General features: G+C 39.1%; 1 protein-coding gene across 2 annotated transcripts in view; it reads left to right on the top strand.

Moving 5' to 3' along the window:
• The window catches only part of LONRF2 (LON peptidase N-terminal domain and ring finger 2), a 203,813-nt gene that overhangs the window by 160,202 nt on the left and 23,769 nt on the right, over positions 1-19,842 (top strand). For both annotated transcript variants that reach the window (XM_078658018.1, XM_078658017.1), the window contains exon 10: positions 62-224. In XM_078658018.1, coding sequence (XP_078514144.1) covers positions 62-224 — 163 coding nt within the window. The remainder of the gene's footprint in view (positions 1-61; positions 225-19,842) is intronic.

Below are 19,842 nucleotides of genomic sequence, written 5' to 3'. Positions count from 1 at the left end.
TCTTGAATGCAATGTGATTTGACTGTTTTCCTGTTCTTAAAGTTTCATTTGCTCCTTTCAGGTTTGCTGATTATGGCTGTATGTTAGAAGTCAGGGATGTAAAGTTTTTCCCAGATGGACGCTCTGTTGTTGACACTGTTGGCCGGAGTCGATTCAGAGTCTTGAGCCATGGTCAAAGAGACGGCTATAACACAGCGAATATCGAGTATCTTGAAGATAGAAAGGTAAAATGAAAAAAACTTTGCGCCATCTGCAACAATAATTGTTATTTTTGTCTTGATGTGAGGAGGAGAGACTGGAAATGTAGATGTTTGGGTGTGGCCGTAACATCTATAAGTATTGCTGTGGAGGAGAAATGTAAGTGCGACAACTGTTCACCACAGACTCTCCAGGTCTGGTGGAATCATAAAAATATTTAGTATTCTCTTAAAGCGTGGGCTTTGATCACTTAATACCATAATCGAAATCTTCAGAGAGTGAAGCAGTCCATACTCTCGAATTGCAGCCCTAAACTCTTTGCCAGCCAACTTTGATAAAACAGTTTGAATTGTATCATTCTGAGTACTCCATTCTGCCTGACATGGGAAAGATGTCAGTGTGAACAGCCCAGTTATCTCTTTTATCCAGTAAGCAATGTCGAGCTCCGATTCGAAATGGAGACTGCATGATAACATCCTGGATCAGCTTTGCTTTTCAGTATCGATCCGTTCGGGAAAATACTTGTTTCAAGAAAAGAAGCCTATTTTCAATGTAAATATAGGACCAATAAAAAAGGGTTTTGCTTGAAGAAATGTATCAGAATTGATCCATAATAATGGCTTTATTAGAGCATGGTGTAATTCTTGCAATGTTGAAAGTTCGTTCTTATTATAATGAAAACCTATATGCACACTTTTAAGCTGGAAATATCCTTCTGCATACATTGCTTTAAAGTGACATGAGCAATCTGTTGTTTAATAGCTCAGTCTCCAGGAACTAATACCAGCTAAAGCTTTTATAGTCACTTCCAGTCTACTGTAGTAGTCCAAAAATCTCTCTTCTGCAACAATTTGCAGCCCTACATTGTTAATCTTTATTGCACTGCAGAAAACATAGATGTCCTACAGGAGACCGGTATGACAGGAAGAATAAGGTAGGGATTCCATGGGAGCCTCTGTGATTGCAAAGCTCATAATTTAGGATCACTTTAAACAAAGTATAATTTACTTGACCGTTTTGATGTAGGGTCTTTCCATACTGGTTTGTGCTCCTCACATTCATTGCGATTAGTATTCTTCTTGGCTATGACCTCCCACTCACTCATTAACAATACCCGTCTGATAGATCTGTGCAAAACTTTGAGATCGTTAGTTCTGTTTTTATAATTGGGCCCAAATTCCAATACATTGATAAAGCCACTCTCTAGGCTTTTCAATTGTGAATGTTTTTGCCAGGGCTATAAGGGGCAGAGGGTTGGCAGAGGCTTCAAGCATGATCTATTCCATAATTCAGCTGAGTATGTTTGATCCAAAAGGTGGTTCCATTCCAACCTCATTCGTAAGCCTCTACCCGGATCAGACAAATAAGTCAAACTTGGCTGAGAGTTTGTGTTAATAAGATTCAGTGAAGGATTCCAAATCTGAGGATCAGCACATATTTGGTTAACCGTAGACATAGACCATACTTTGTTAATTCACTTTTAGTACCATGTGAACCCTTGAGTCCAGAATGAAGCAGTATGTAAGGCTTACAGAAACTACATGGGTTCTTTTTTTTTAAATAACAAGACCGAACAGAAATGGCAGATTTATGTTACATTGAGGATGTGATGTATATGCCAAACCTGAGGATCAATGTATGAAAGGGGGCTGCACTCAAATATTCAAACTTAGTGCAAATTTAAACCAGTGTATGTGCTGTGTCGGGATTAGTGCCTGCACACTGTGGATATGAACTGAATATGGCCTGGTGCCAGAAGGCCACCAGGGCTCCAAACACGCACAATGAAAAAAATACTCCTTTTAAACAAACTGCAATGTATTTATCACATGAGTTTCTTCAACCAAAGTTCATTTTCTTACAATCATTGTTTACTACAAACATATCAATTTCATCAGTAAATCAGGACATCAAAGCATCATTAGTTCAATCAATGAAACTATGGAACATAATCAAAACATAACAAAAACCCAATGCATTTCGGGGCCCTGCCCCTTCGTCAGGGGTCTGTATAAGAAAAGGGAAAGAAAAAGGAAAGGAGACCGTATTACTTTTGTTGCCAAGGGGGACAAAATGTATATACACTAAAACTTGCGTTTTGTTACATCTGGCTTACCTAGTAATTGTTATATTGCGCGTTGCCAAAATGTTGACAGGGCGCGTAGTTCTCTTTTTTGACGTTCTATGGGAAAACGAGTGGAATTATGCGTTCATGAATGGTTGACTGACAGTCAAAGAAGTGTCATACTTCAAGTCAATTCAAAAGCTCACCTGAGTATAGAAAATTATGTCCAATCTGAAAAACGCGAATGGACATCTATCAGTATGATTGTCAATAATACTGAACAAAAGGTAACATGAACTGAACCAAGAAAAACGTGCATTTACCTGTGGGGTATGTGTGTATTCTAACCCCAGACAATCAATCTTGTCAACAGGGTTGCCTACAAAACAATAAAATCGAAATGTTGGAACTGAATATATCGCCAAAGGTTATCTGCCATTCTTGCCGCTTTAGGCAGGCACATTTGCTTACCTGCGGGGAGATTAATATTGCCAGTCCCGCTTCGTAATATGAGGTACACACGTCCGCTCTACATAAAGAGAACGAGTGTTACTTAAATCTAATGTGCACTCGTTTTGGTAACCAAAAACGAGAAAATAAGTTTCTAACTCTTACCGATTTGCAGCCGAAATATTGGCGAAAATCTGCTCAATCCTAGATGTGCCGATCAACACATATTTAATTAACTTTAGACATAGGCCATACTTCATTCATTAACTTTTAGTACCATGTGGACCCTTTGGACCAGAATAAAGTCGTATGTAAGGCTTACAGAAACTATGTGGGTTCTTTTTGAAAAATGACAAGACCAAACAAAAATGGCAGATTTATGCTTGATTGAGAAAGTGATGTGGGAGTGTTATAAGGCCCCACCCATCGTATCTTACAGATGTGAGCCTGAATGGGTGTATGGTATTACTATAGATGGTGTGGGGGCTCACTTTACCAGGGAAAGTGAAGGAGGTAAGCATATTGCTTCTCTGTGTAGTGCAACTATTTTTTAACTGTGGTCCGGAGACCACTCCGGGGCCAGAACGCCTACTCAGGGCACCTGCGACTGCTTAGGAAATTAAATAATATTAACAGATTAATAAAGTTTATTTAAATAAGAAAGCAAAAGGTAAAATTTTGAAACATTCTATCAGTGTAAAAGAATTTGAAAATGGAGGCTAAAAATGAAATCTGATAGAGACTACTAGACGCAGATTCCTTAACGTAGAATTATCCCCAGGCGCCAGACTGGATCCGGAAATTTTTGTTTGCCACAGCATCTCTGCGCGCTGGGGGCGGTACCACGTGACTCCGCCCTGACTTTATCTGCGGGCGTGACGTCAGCGAGATCACATAAGCCCCACCCCTGCGCCGTCAGTTTTCTTCTGAGAACTTTCCTGCTCATCAACGCCTAGCCATCAGAAACAAAACTGTGGAGAGTATGGGAACCGTGTGCGAAAAAGCAGTGAAAACAGAAAAGGGAGGAATGAAAGTAGAGGAACAGCACCAGTTGGAAATGTGCCAGGCACTAAGGTACAGAAAGCCATAGCAGCGAAGAGCAGAGCACCGCTCTGAGGAGCAACCTTGCAAAGCTAAGGCAACAGCCTCCTCGGAGGCAGAAAATCATGTGAAACACGTCATAGCAGATGATAGAGAGTCTGCAATCACAATCCACAACAGTGAAGGGCAACAAGCCCGGAACAGATGAGTAACGGCAAATTACTCCAAGACAACACCGTCAAGGAGGGCCGTATCCCCTGGAAGGAGCTAAAGGCTGTGGCACAGCCAAAAGACACCAACTCAGAGGACTACAGAGGAATCAAAAACCTCATGCAATTAAAAGGGAAGAAGAGAACAAGTAGGCCTCCACACCGGAAAAAAACAGGGTGGAGGGATGCAGAAGTACACATGAACCAACCGACCTCGTCCCTGCAAGGAAGGGGGGAAACAATTGAACAGGTCGAAACATCCCGTGAGCAGTGCAAGTGCATCAGACAAAATATAGTGTGGATGATGGGTTGAATCAATGAAATGTATAAAAGCTCCAACATAAAACTATTTAATCATTTGTGTATTTGTTTGTTTCTTTATTTTTGTGTAGTGTTGTACACTTTAAATCATTGAAATTGCTTACGCCGGGGTCCCTGGCTTACACTAATGACTCTGGGGTCCCCGTATTCCAGTAATGATTCAGTTTGGATCCCCAGACTCCTGTGATGATAAAGTAATGGTCCTCAGAAGTGAAAAGGTTAAAAACTGGTCTTGTGTCTAAAGATAGCAGCCAACTACTCAGAGCTTAAGGCAACAAGACAGGCTATTTCTTCCTATGCAGAAGCATTTCTCTATTATTTCCTTACTATTTTTTGGCCACCTTCAATAGTTCAAACAATGTGATGTAAAGAATGCTTGAATTATTTTGAGCGACTGGCAATCGCTTGGGACTGCATTTCAGAACAATGTTTGCCCTCTGTGCCATTCTAGATGGAGAGACACCTTATGAAAGTCAGTCTTGGTCCTACTTTAGGAGCAACATTCCAGCCCGAACTGTCTGTCCAGGTCCCCTCCAGATTGGAACACAAGTAACCTCATACTGGTTTCGATCTACTTAAGCCTCATCTGTGAGGCATGGTTTGAGTCCTATGGCTCTTAGTACCCGACGTCTACACCACCAACAGATGCCATTTGTAATGAAAATATTCTCATCAAATTTATATATTTTTATTGTAATCTAGAATCAGTTTTTTCATATGTTTTTCAAGCTCATTTATTTTGTCCAAGCAGATATCAATACATATTTCCATTGTTATCAAGAAAATTTGTACTTGTGCACATAAGAAGAACACACTATTATACATTAAAATGTACACATTTTTCGTCACCAAATGTTGGCATATATTGCCCCAAATAAACACTCACACTACTTCATATCTCACATGCACACATTCACACTACAATCTCACATTAATTTCCTAGCCTAATCTCACATACATCGTAAAATAAATCCTGCGATATATTTTGTTGTGAGCTGGGGTTTTCCAAACATACAGTCGACGTACGTTTTGGTGATGTTAAGAATAGAAATCCACCTTCCTCAGGACCACAGAATGTGTTTCATAAGATCTGGCGAGACAATATGGGGCATTTTGTCCTTGTATATTTGTCGCGTGTGCTGTAAATGAATGGAGCATCTTCTCGCGTTCTTTTATTTGAGTAAGTAACGACAGGGCAGACCTGTTTAGATACCCTTGCTTTTAAAAGTGTTGAATTAGATGCCTGTGGTAGGCCACTGCCATCTAGAGTGGCTGGATCGTAACAGGAAAGGAAGGCCATCTTCTGAAGTACGCAATTCTTCTTATTCCCACATGCGGGCGTAGTTGCACGCAGAGATTTCACTCGGCGTGCAGCTATGCCCGCATGTGGGAATAAGTAGATTTATTTCCTTCCCCTCCTAGTAATTGCAAGAATTGACCAACAAATGCTCCTGTCCAGTTAGTTTGGCAGCCCACTTCTGAGCATGACGAACATCTAAACATCTATACCTATGAGCTATTAATACATAATAGTGCCGGCTAATCAGACATTTTTGTAAAAATTACTTTTAGGCAATCAATACCACACAAACCTGGCCCCAAGGTGCAGTGACCGGATAGAACTGCACTCTGTTTCCCTGGCGTAGTTGTAACTAGGGCTGTACAAAATTTGCTTTATTTTTTTGTGTGTGTAAGTATGTGCATTTTCAGAAAAATTACACAATCTAGTGAAAACCCAAACCGGCATTTGACCCTATATTTTAGCGTGAAATTGCTCTATGAGTCTATTTTGGACAACCAGGTGCATTTCCTGATTGAGAAATTTGCGCAAAACAAACTCAAGTTCCGCAAACAGCAAATACTCGCAGCCTGGTTGCAAGCGTTTTTCCTGTACGCTTGTGTCAAAATTGCGCAGTGGGCAGTGCATTAGTAACAGTGTAATATCGGGAATTATGCGTAACATAAAATTGACTAACTGCATGAAATTAACCCCTGTATAAAATAAGCTTCTCCTGGGCCTAGTTGAAACTCTATTTGCACAAGAACATACATTCACTTGATTGGAATTATTTCGCCATCTAGTGCCTGCTCTCAGAACAGCACCCCCAATGAGTGAAAATTGATTTATTTTGACCATAGGCATGGCCCGAGTCATTCTTGGTGAAAATCTTAATTACCCACACTGCAAACACCATAGTCAGTTCTCCGGTCTGGGTAACAGGCAAACAAAAATTCTTGCCAGCCCCATGTAATGAAAACAATTTATAAGTAAAAGGATAGATAGATAGATGGACAGACTGACAGATCTTAGCACGTAATGCTGCAGATACACATGCTCGGCATACTCCCTCCCTCTAGTGTTGGGGCCAGGCGTTTGCATCCTGTATTATTAGAAGACGTTGTTACAAAACCTGTTGACTGTTATTAACCTCACCTTTGATCCACAATGCACCAAGACATGGACTGCACCTCCAAATTGTTTTCTTCTGCCATGTGGCTTGGATGTTTGATAACACAGTTCCAGATCTAACACGTTCCTCTCCAAATTAGTCTGTGCCAGCTACTCCTACTTCTATCACACAGACTGGGAATCATCACCTTGCCTGCCAATAGTTTCCCTGCAGCGTCTGGGACTTCTTTCCTGGTTGACACCGACTGTTAGCCTTAGGTACATCATGCATGTGGAGCTACGGCTTTCCAATTTACCATCAAACTTCCAACATCTTCGGGCCTGAAGACCTGCTCGTGCTGAAGAGGAGCAGGCTGGCCCATCTGGCATCTCGGTGGCCCAAGGAGGTGAGAGGCCCTGTTCCTAGAGGCATCCAAGGCAGAGAAAAAAAGGCCTAGAGCTCTTGGTAAATTTAGCAGGTGCCACCCAAGACCACTGACCCAAAAAGAAGTTAAACCTTTTGGGCTTGTCAGCCCCATAAGTCCCACTAGACCAGTTGCAACACTCAAAGTGCCCTCCGACCGAGGTAGACCACAGATCCTGAGGGATTCGGGCTACGAACCAAGAGTCGAGCCAACATGGCACAAGCCTTTGGCTCCTTCAACTGGCATTCTCTGGCACCAAACCAGAGTTTAGGCCAAAGTTGGTACACCCGAAGGTCTGTTTTCTGAGGGTAACGAAATCTGCAACATCAACATCAGGTGAGCTCTAGATGTGCTAGCCACCACCCTTAAGGTAATCAACAACAGCACCCTTCACAGGCATACCTGACGTAGACTCTTCAGATTCTGGACTGAGGTGAAAGAACACCTACTTAATGTCCCTTTTGATGGCGAGCATTTGTCTGATCCCTAGTTGATGCTCGAGAAAATTAAGAAGGAGACAGGCATCGCAAAGTCCATGGGTGCCCTACCGTTGTCTTTCACAGACAGCAGAGCAGAGGTGGTCCCAAAGCTGCAGCCTCGAGTCGTAGACCACCCTTTCAGCCGTAGCCCTTTCAAGACCACTAACAGACAAATCTTCCAGAAGGCTGTCGACAAGGATAATGGCTTTTATAGAGGCAAAGATTGCTCCAGTTGAGGTACCTCAGACAACAAACCGTCACATCCCATCCATCCTCCCCTCACCCCTGCAGAGTCACAGAAGGTATTGTATATTCCACTTCTACACACACAGACACTCAAGCCCAAATCTCACACACACAGACACACCTTCACACCTCCAAACACACATGCACCTTCACGCCCACAAACGCACAATGTTGAATACTACCCTGGATGGTGTGTGGTGATCCATACACCACTCATTGTTCTGTTCAACTGTCAATCAATCTTAGCTTACGTTAAAAACATAAAATACAAAATTCACTTAAACATGGATTAAGGCAATGTTAGGTGTTAAAATGAGGTAAAACTAATGTTTAAAAACCAAAAACCACAGAAATTCATGTTATAGTTTACTGAGCTAAAAATAACTTGTGCACCTGCCATGCACTGCTTATGACCTAACATATTTAATCACTTATGAATTATTAGATGCCATTGATGATATCACTGATGACATCTGATATTATTCATGACCACTGACGACATCTTCAAATTAACGTAACAGTTTGCTGTATGCTTTTCATACTAGTACGTATTCAGCAAGTTACACCTTGGACTCAATTTTATATTACCTCTGTAGTGCTAATGGGTGTAAGTTTTCACAACGTGCAAGAGATTAAGCATATTTGTGAAATCACCCACATTTAGTAGATATTAAACTTTTTTGGTTTGTTAAACGCTGTTCAGATGCATAACACATGTAATATCTCTGTCAATATTAATGCTAGCCCCAATTTATTAATCCTTGAATACTATGCAAAACTGTGTTTGTTAATTATTTAGCTTAATGAGCTGTACCAGTTAAATACCTCACTTGACTTAGAAAAGTCAGCGGCTTTTTATCTATGGATAATCCACTAATAATGCATGTTTAACCAGTCCTTATGGACAACACTCTGTAGTTTGTAAAAATACACTACACACATTCCTCAAATGAGCAGAATGGTGCTCACAATTACGGCGGTTACAATAATATTACAACTTAAACCATCTGTAAGTAAGTCATCCATTTATTACATATTCTTCAGCAATGTATGTCTCAATTTTCACTGGACTTCTGGACAGAAACATGTACAACTTTAAATCTCTAGATAGAAATGTTGATGCCACTACATAAGAACGCATTAATGTCAGCATGTACCTAGACATCCTAAGGTAATGTAAGAAGCTTTAGTGTTTCTCACATATTTTTGGTAACAGCCCGTTGATTTAAGTCACTACATATTTGAAACGTATGTATGCAACTCTCACTAGTTGTTCTAAATCTCTCCCTTCTTTAAATGAAGTTGTGTGTATACATAAAATATTACTGGTTGCTGAAATGTGCACCATATAACTTTTACCATACTGAATGAGACTCGTTTCCAAGGGCATGCTATTTCTATTTTGTACATGCACACAGGCACTTAAGTCAATCTTTGCTGTATATGATTGTGTACCATTTAATAGCCAACTTTGTTTTTTAAATAATCTAATGGTTTATAGAGCAATTTGAGGAGCAGCAGCTTCTGTGATGTCATCAGTAATTGTCATTAAACATGTAGGGAGTAATGTAATATGTGAGGTCATAAGCAGTGCATGTCGTGGCACCAGTTATCGTTAGTTCAGTAACTATAACTGATAATTTCTATGGTTAACTTGTGTTATTTCAACACTTAACTATAAGGTCATTTTAAGCTTGGCTTTATCTATCTGTATGTATGTGTGTATGTATGTGTGCGTGATATGTCTAGAGAGAGAAAGATGTATTCTGTTAAATAATCTAATTATTTCAAATGGTAAAATTATACAATTTAAAACCAATTTAAATAATTAAACACATGATGTTTAAGAAAACATATTTAAAATGAAAAATGTTAGTGGGGTGAGATTCTTTTTGTGGTTTAAAAAGTATTTATACATTGAATATATTTAAATGAATTACTCAGTACATATGTAATTTGATACTTTAATGTGCTGTAAAATGTTATATTGGCTCTGGGTTAAAAATAAATGTCTAAAAGTATTTTGCATTTAAATGTAACATTAAAATACTTTAAATATGTTTCCAAGAATTATATTTTCCTATGCCCCTATAAGGAGATCTTCACCATGCCTACAGGTGCAGAGTTACTGGTGGTAACTTTACACCTGTATATCCTGTTGTAGGAGGCTCCATCTCCTGATTTGAAGGGATGGAGAGCTGTAAGTCTCTTCCTCTGAGTGAAACCTCTGAAATGGTGAATAACAGAAAAGGGTAGAGTTACACCTAGGTGTAGTAGTAAATATATATGCAAGTACGTTTACATTTGTATATTTACCTTTGTGAGTAGGCCCCAAAGTGCATTCCATAAGCAGACTTAATCTTCAGTGTTTTGTGTTTCCATCCTTCTGTGTTTGCTGTTTCGCCACCGTCAGACAATTAGAACTTGTTATCTACAGAAACATTTTGGACATGTATTCCGGTAAGGAACACAAAGTGGGTAAAAATATGCCCTTGGTTAATGGGAAACCTCGTACATCGTTGATGTTTCCCAAAGTTTCCCATACACATCAACCCCTAAAGAGATTACTATAGTCCGCCATTGAGTTATTAGATCTATTTTGCTGTGAGCAACATGTACATCTTGGGCTGCCACTTGATGCATAGATCAATTGAGCACTGCACCCACAAGATCTAGTTATATGAATAGCACATTAAGGTCATTTCACACAAATATTACACTTTTCCTATATGAAAACATAATGATTGTTATTTGTGTAAGATACATATGTCACTCATTACAAGCAATCAAATTGATACAGATTAGTAAAGCACATATTTATGGATGAGCTATGAGAACATATATACGCCGAGTTTCACTAGGAAACTTGGAATAGTAGCAACAATTAAATTTTTTGAAATTGGTTTAAATAACTAGAAGAAAGCATCATCCTTATAATACGTTTCTCCATACAGGTACTGGTGATGACCTCTTCTTTTCTTCTCCAAATTGAATACCCTGCATAACTCTTGAGGAATTTTCTGTTCTTTTCAAAACAGCTTTGTTTTAAGAACGTTGATGTAAGTGGTTTTGGTTAAAAGCTGCAAGACAAACCACACACATTTTAACAAGGGAGATTTCTTCTCAGAATCACCAAGCTGTGAAGGCGCAAAGGTCACGGAATTCACCTTGCTGGATTCGTACACTTTGTGATCTTTTTCCCCTTGTAGAATGAATATCGTAATCTGGTCATTCATTATGTAGATCATACCTATTATGAACAATGGGCAAATTGAAGAAATGGGAGCATGTACACTGAGGTGAAGAGCGAAAATGCCACATATGCAAGTTATCACTTGTATCTATTGATTTAGCTGAGCAGAGTGAGAGAGATCAATTCATAGCTGTGTGGATACTATAGGGAAGTTTCATTGTCTGATTTCCACAAATGTATGGTGTTTGAGCTTGCTATATTGAACACACCTCTAATTTCTTACCTGCAGCAGTTTGTGGACTTGGCGGTCTTTTAATACAGCCAGCATGTTTCCCTTTCAAGCTCCTGATGTCATGTTTCGTGGCTAACATACTGATACCATGTAACACTCTGATAGACCTAATCAATTCAAGATTTAGCAATTACAGCGTTTGTTGAGGAGGGCTTGTGCATGACTCTGTAAGCCAAAAACATATCAAATAACACAGGATTGTATGCTGCATCCATCATCCTTTATCAATCAGTTTGTGAATGCAGCATTCGCAAACAATATATAGCACACCATCAGACACCTGCTTTATTTGTATTTAATACAAACCTAGCTAAGAAGCAGTGGAGCACCGAACATTTATTTGGACTGGGAGTAGCAGACAATACATGACACCACAAGGCGGCATTTCACATTGTTTCTCTTTTCATGGCTTTCTTTATTAATTTACTAGGGTATTCTTTTTCTTTAAGTTTTTTTTCAGAAAGTCCGCATGCAGCTTATGTTTAAGAAGCTTTATTTGAATAATAAAGAAATACAGAAGACCAGCAATACAAAGTAAAACATATTAAAATAGAGACATATGAGAGAATTGCTAGCATAAAAAACAGAAGAGAAAGCTGTTTAACATTTTTAAGGAGATCAGGGGAGGGAGGGAGAAGGGGGGGAGGGAAGGAAGAGGGGAGGTGGAAACTTTTACAAGTTGATAAAATGAGAATATGCAAATTGCAAAGGTATGTAATAAATAACGTCAATCAAATTAATATATACAATAGATCAATAAAAGGTAAAAAGCAAGAAACAGAAAAAATAGACATTCGAAGAGGTTAAAAATTCTCAGCATTTACTAATACTAGATTGTCTAAATAAGTAGTGAGCGGTAACCAAAAGAGATCTCTATTAACCATTGGTCTGCAGGAGGAGGCAAAAGCAATATCAAGTCGAGGATAATGACAAAAACTATTCCACCAGTGTTGGATATAACGTTTTGTAAGTGTTTTCCAGTTGAGAGTGATGTGTTGGAAAGCTAAAGCAACTAGAAGGTCAAAAAGACCATGCTTATGGGGAAGAAGATCTAAGGAATCTGATGAAACAAACGAGAAATATAGGACCAAACTTTTCCCCAAAAATTAGAAACCGAAGGGCAAAGGAAGAGAAGGTGTAGAAAGTCAGCATTAGAAGAGCCACAGGTCCAACAGTTAGTATCAGCCGAATGAGAAAATTTAGCTATAGAGGTGGGAGTAAGATAACGTCTATGATGGAGGAAGAACAAAGATTGAGTGAGAGAAGCAGAATGAGAGATTTTGAGAGAACGGGACCAAAGTGTGTCCCAAAAGATGATAGTGAATGAAAGTGGAACTAGAGGACCTCTAGTTCCATCCCTTTAGGGCACACATATATTGTATTTCTTGGAAAAGGAAGACTTCCACTCTTAGGTTTCTTAGTTCATGAATGATGTTTTAATTAACATTTCATTTGACACATCATTGTGTTATCCTTTCATGTAGTAATAATCAAATAAACTTCAGGCCCTGTGATTTCAAAGAATTCCAATGCATTTCGGGCAGGTATTGCATGCCCTTCATCAGGGAATCAACACTGTAATCATAATATGATAATCATTACAATTTTGCATAGTAGTCACGCCAAATCATAAAACACATTGTCTATTCATGTTAAAATGTGATAAATTCAGTGTCGGTAACGGGTTCTAAGTGCCTAACGTGTAATCATGCCAAAACATATCCATGAGGTTCTAATTGTGTTATTTACAGCGGGTTGTGCAGAAACCGAATAATCAGAAAAACGTGGAAAAACGATGTTTCACTTACAAGCCTTTCCTTGGGTATCGTTCTACATCTGTAGAAAAAACAAAATGTCAGCACGTGTATAGCGAGCGTTATGTTGAAGCGCTCACTGCCTTATTCCTCTAGAGGTTCTATCAAACTAACCTTGTTTGTCTGTTCGACGTGCTTGAATTTTGTTGACAGTCTTCAGTAAAGGCGGCACGGGGACAAGCTCCGGTCGCGTTTCCCTATTTGAAAAAAGTTCCGGTCATGTGACCATGGACATGGTCAACAGACTATGGTTGTTGCTCGCGGTTACAACCAAGATCGTAATTATTAGTGCATTGCTATTCGATAGGATGTTGAAAACTATAAACCTGCAACTAAATGGTGTAATAATCAAGGAGGTGTAACGCAAATGTCTATATACAACGGAGTAATTGAAAGAGTGAAAAGACTAAATGAAAGATAACAAATAAAAAATATATTGTGAGGTTCGAACCCCAAACTGGGTGAATGTGTTCACTTTCTGTGTGGTACTAACTCGTGGTGCTGTGGCGTGTGGCGGAGAATTGAGCAAAATGTATATCTATGGTTCTGTGAACATGCACAGTGTTAACAAGATACAGTCAATGGAGCAAATTAATTTACAGGTAACATGACAGTTCAATTCTCTCGTTTAAGCCAATCGGCTTCTGTGAGGACAGTTTCTGTACCCATGCGTTCTCTCTTCTCAGGAGATATTTTGTATTATCTCTCCCCTCAGTTTTTGGGACAGTTTCCAATACGAGAAACTTTATCTGGGAAATGTTATGGTGTTGGTCCACAAAATGAGCTGACAGTGCTGATTTCATATTCTTCAATCTGATGTTCGATTTGTGCTCTGTTAGTCGCACTTTAATGCGACGTTCTGTCTTGCCCACGTATATCTTTCCACATGGGCATCTTATTCCATAAATCAGATTGCTGGTGTCACATGTTGCATTAACCCTGAGTTTAATTGGGTAACCTTGTGTAGGGTGATTGATTGTGTTTCCTTTAATAATGCTATTACAGCTACCACAGTTTAGGCAAGGTTTGGTTCCGGAGTACACAATGGTTTTGTTAGGTTTATTCTGTAGAATTTCGCTTAAGTTCTTTGCTCTGGTAAATGCAAATATTGGTGGTTGGTTAAATGCTTCCTTAAAGTCCGGTTCCATATTCAATATGGGCCAATGTTTCAAAATGACCTTTTTGTAATTTTTACTTGAAGTTGAAAATTTTGAAACCACGACTGTGCGTGTTTGTTCTGGTTTGGCTTTTGGCATTAAGAGCTTTGTTCTGCTGAGTTTATCGATCTTAATTTTTGCTTGTTCAATCAATCCTTGTGGGTACCCTCTTTTGATGAATTTGTTTGTGGTTTCGCTGAGTCTGATGTTGAGAATATCTTCCTCAGAGGTGATTCTCTTTACTCTAGCCATTTGTGAGAAAGGTAAGTTTCTTATTAGGTTAGGTTCATGGAAACTTGAATGCAGTAACATGTTGTTTCTGTCAGTGGGTTTCACATATAGATCCGTGGAGAATCCCTCTGGTGTTATTGATACTTTGACGTCCAAAAAATTGACCGTCGGGGCTGATATGTGCCATGTCAGTTGGATTCGTTGATCTATTTCATTGAATTCTGTCAGTTTAGATTGTAGTCTTTCCTCTGTGTTCGTCCAAATGATGAATAAATCATCAATGTACCTTACAATCATTTTCAAATTATCCGTCCACTCTTTGTTGGTTAGTATGTGTTTGTTTTCGTACCACTGCATAAAGATGTTAGCATACACAGGGGCCGCAGAATTGCCCATAGCCATTCCGGTGAGTTGTTGGTACCATGTTCCGTCGGATTTGAAGTAACTTTGGTACAATGTAAAGTACATAAGTTCCATTAGGAAGGTCTGGAGATCCTGATCTAATTCTGGGTGCATGAGTGCTGCTTCCATGGCTTCTATCCCCATGTCATGGGGTATGCTCGTGTAAAGGCTGCATACGTCTGCCGTGCATAGAATTATTTTTTGTTGCGGATTCCATGTCACTTGTTGTAGTTTTAGCAAGAATTGAGTGGTGTCCTTGACATAAGTTTGCATGGCTTGTACTGTGGGTTGTAAATACTTGTCTATTAGCTGACCAATTGGTTTGTGTAGACTCCCTACGGTAGATACTATAGGTCTCATGGGTGGATCCATTATGTTTTTGTGTATTTTTGGTGCCATGCGTAGGGTAGGGCTTTTAGGATTGGATGTTATCAAATAATTTTTTGTCCTGTCTGTGATAGTACCTTGTTTGTGGGCTCTCTCGACAATTATTTTCAATGTTTTGGAGTATTCCAGTGTGGGGTTGCCATCCAATTTGCTGTATGTATTAATATCGCTGGTGTGTTCCATCACTTTAGTATCATACATGGTCTTGTTCATGATTACTATAGCTCCTCCTTTATCGGCTTTGGTGAATATGATTTTGTCGTTACCTGCAAATTTTTTAAGAGTATCTAGGTCTTTCTGAGTTATGTTTCTCTTTTTGGGTTTGGTATGTTTGATATTATTAAGGTCTTGTTTAACAAGGTTTTCAAACAGATCGAGCGTTTTGTGGCTTATTGGAGCTTGAAAAGTGCTTGATGGTCGTAATCCTAAGAGTTGGTCTTTTTCTTGTTGAGGTCGTTCAGGCAATACATTGTCAAAAAAGTGTCTTAGACGTAGCTTACGCATGAGTTTAAAAAAGCTCACATCTAACTCTAAGTTGTTGGTAGTCGTGGTGGGTACAAAAGATGTTCCTTTTTGTAATAGTTTTAATTCATATGTGTTAAAGTGGTAATCACTTATGTTTATAGCTAGTTGTTCTACGTCTGGTTCTTTCGGGCTTTCTTCTCTTTCTCCTTGTCCTTGAGAGTGCCTGTTGTACTCCGTGTGTTTGGTGGGTCTCTCTCCTTTTCTTTTTCTTTTCCCTCTCCGGGGTCTCCTTTTTGGGCTTGGCCCTGGTCTAGAAAAGGATTGGTGTCCATTGTTGCGCTGGTGGTGGGTTGTTGAGATGACGAATCGTCTTGTGTTTTCCGGGTTGGTTGTTTCGTACGTGGCTTATGGCTTGTGTCACTATCCGTTGATGAGGTTTCAGTATTTGAGTTATATGGGCGATTCCTTCTTTTTTGGGCATATATTTCTGCCCAAGAGTAGACTTCACCCAAAAGATGATAGACCATTCACATCCCAGGTCAGATTCCTATGAAAGTTCCAATTTGGATTGCACACATGCTGGATTAGGAGCTGAGAAATGTTTATAGATAAGAGACGCTTTGGGTAGCAAAAGAAGGATCTTAAGAAGAGAATTTTGAAGAGAGGTAAGAGGGGTAAGATGAAAGAGAGTAGTAAGTGTCAAGAATGACCGCCATTAGATTAGTGAATTTCTGTAGAAAGGAGTAGGGACAATGAAATGTAGCCTGCAATTTGGGAAAGGAGCATGGAGATAGGCCATCAAAGAAGTTTTTAACCCAAATTATGCCCCTTGTTCTCCAGGATCTCCAAAAGATGGTTCTGCTATTGATAGTAATTAGGGAATTATGCCAAATAGGAGACTCTAAAAAGGAATCTCTAGAAATAGACTTTGGATGGGTCAAAGGTTTCAATAAGGAACAAGTGTATTCAAACAAGGGGAGGGAGGTAAGAGGAGTTTTGGCAGAAAAGGCTAGAGCTTCCTTTAAAGAAAAGGGTAATAATAAAGCACGTTCAATGGTAAGCCAAAGGGGAGTGAAAGGGGAAGGTTCAGAGAGGAGCCATTTCAAGGCCTGACCAAGCAAACCTTATCTATGATAAAGGCGAAAATCAGGAAAATTTACACCCCCATTAGTTTGTGTCTCACGAACATAAGATAAAGAAATCCTGCCTCTTTTCATCTTCCAGAGAAATTTAGAAAGACGAGAATCAATATGTTTAAAATAACAGGCAGGAATATAGACAGGAAGCATGGAAAGAGTGTAAATCAAAATAGGGGTAATCATCATTTTTATCGAGTCTAACTGACCCCATCTCGAAAGAAAGAGAGGATTCCAAGAGGAAAGAAGTTTGTCAATCCGAGACAGGACCGCAGTCATGATTAATTTAATAGAAGAGGCAATGGAGTTGAAGAACCACATACCTAAATATTTGATTTTAGAACCATTCCGTGCAAAACTAGTGGAAGAAAAGGAATATGGAAGACAAAATTTAGTGAGCGGGAGAATTTCTGTTTTATCTCAATTGAGTTTGTATCCAGAGGCAAGGGAAAAGGAATGAAATTCATGTAATTTAGGGGGAATGGAGATTTCGGGAGCAGAAAGAAAAAGCAGGATGTCATCCGCATATGTTGAAAGTTGTAAGTGTTGATCACCATAAGAAAAAACAGATATGGAGTCATTATTACGGATTGAGGATAGGAAGGGTTCAAGATCTAAAACAAAAAGATGGGGGGAAAGAGGGCAGCCTTGACGAACTCCGCGTTGAAGAGGAAAATAGTATTAAATACAACCGTTGACTAGTACCGAGGCTCTGGGGGCAGAGTATAATAGATAAATAAGTAAGGTGAAATTAGGACCAAAACCATGCCATTTTGAGATGCTAATTAAATGGACCAATTCACTCTATCAAATGCTTTTTCAGCATCGACAGAAATGGCCGCCAAGGATGTGGAAAGGGAAGGAACTTTGTTTAAAACATTAATAAAGAGTCTAGAATTATCCGAAGTCAATCTGCCCCAGACAAAATTGCATTGCTCCTTGCCAATCAAATGAGGCATAAGAGGGTCTAAACGTTAAGCAAGTGTTTTGCAAATAATTTATAATCAACATTGACCAGGGAAATTGGCCGACTGTTTTTACAAATCATAGGATCTTGTCTGTCTTTATGTATGAGACAAATTGTGGCCTCTTGAAAAGTACCATCAGTTTACCGCAGAGAAAGAAAGAATGGAAAAGATTTAAGAGTTTAGGAAGTAATAGGATAGAAAAATGCCAATAAAATTCAACTGAAAAACCATCCGGGCAGGAGTTTTCCCCGACTTTAAAGCGTGTAGAGCAGGGGATAGTTCTTTAAGGGATAAGTGTACTTCAAGATCAGAAAGCTTGAGATGAGAATTAGATGGGGTTGGAAGGCTATCAAGATAGGACTGGATGAGGGAACTGGAGGGAGGAGAGTCTGAGGTGTAAAGATCTTTATAAAATAGCTTAGATTTGTTAAGAATGTCCTGATCTTTGTGAAGAAGAGAACCATCTGAAGAATAAATAGTCAATCAGCGTACGATCTTTACGAGCTTAAAGATAATTCACTAAAAGTTTCCCAACTTTATTGCGACCTCCGTAATAACGAGCACTACTACGGAGAAGTATGGAAGACGCATTGTCAGTTGTTGTTTTATTAAATGCTAATTTGGCAAGTATCAGAGCAGGTAAGACCGAATCTGCCGATGAAGTATAGAATTTATGTTCTAAGGCCTTAATATGTGCCAGGGTAGCTTTACATTGTTGAAGAAAACGTTTTTTTATTTTTTTTAAACAAAGTCTATGATGAAACCTCTCGCTGTAGACTTAAAGGAATCCCATAATATATAGGGGGAGGAAATGAGGTCACTGTTTAGTTCGAAAAATGTGTTAGCAAAAGTGATGAAAGAAGAAGAGAAAAGTGGGTCAAGAAGTAGAGAATTATTGAAACGCCAACGGGAGGACCTGGGATGTGAAAGTAGTAAGTCAAGATCAGTTATAATTGGGGCATGATCAGAAATAACGATAGGTTCAATAGAGGAGCATACCAGGTTTTCAGATAAAGATTGAGAGAGAAAAATATAATCTAAAGGGGAATGGGAATTGTGTGGAGGGGAGAAGAAAGAAAAGTCTAGAGTATTTGGGTGAGAGAGTCTCTAAGACTCCACTAGATGTGATTGGGAAATAGAATCAAGAAAATGTTTATGCAATTTGTGAGGAGTGAAGCGTACCTGAGATTGGCGGTCAAGAAAGGGATCAACAACTTGATTGCAATCGCCTCCTAGTATAAAGTAATCATCCCTAAATTGAATACATTCTGTGTGATCAGAGGCCAAAAGGAACAATTTGGATGAATAGGCCCATAAACATTAAAAACAGTCCAAGAAAAGTTATTAATTAACAACTTATCTAACAACCATGTGCCTTCTGTATCAATTTTGTGCGATATAATTTTACAGTTCAATTTCTTATGACCTAGAATTATAACACAGTTTTTCTTATTAGCAGTAGGAGAGAATAAAACGGAACCCACCCAACCTCTCTTTAATTTTAATGCCTCAGCTTCTGTAAGATGGGTCTCTTGTAAAAGAACCAAATCAGGGTTGTAAGAAGCAAGAAGTGATGGTATTCTCTGTCTCTTAATTGGGTTAATAAAACTTTTCACATTCCAAGAAATAACTCTGAATGTAAAACCGTCAAAAGTGCATAAAGAACAAAACATGCAATAGTAAAAAAGATGCATTGAATAATACAATCACACTTCGAAGCCATAGGTAAATGTAGCATTAGAGAACGGAAAGGAGATGAAAAGAAGGAGGGAGGAAGGGAAAAGGGCCTGAAAAAAGAGGACGACGAGAGAAGAGATAACAAGAGAAGACAGTGCATGACAACCATAAATTACAAAATAGAAATATAAAATGAGAAAATAAAGGATTGACGACTGTAATACTTACCTTCTAAGGGGGGACAAAGAGAATACGAGGAGTGGCGACACAAGGGAGAAGACAGCATAACCAACCGGG

The sequence above is a fragment of the Lissotriton helveticus genome, chromosome 8 (genome assembly GCF_964261635.1).
Source record: "Lissotriton helveticus chromosome 8, aLisHel1.1, whole genome shotgun sequence".
In the NCBI taxonomy this organism is placed as follows: domain Eukaryota; kingdom Metazoa; phylum Chordata; class Amphibia; order Caudata; family Salamandridae; genus Lissotriton; species Lissotriton helveticus.
Note: the sequence above shows the minus strand (reverse complement) of the source record. Positions and strands in the feature narration are given on the sequence as shown.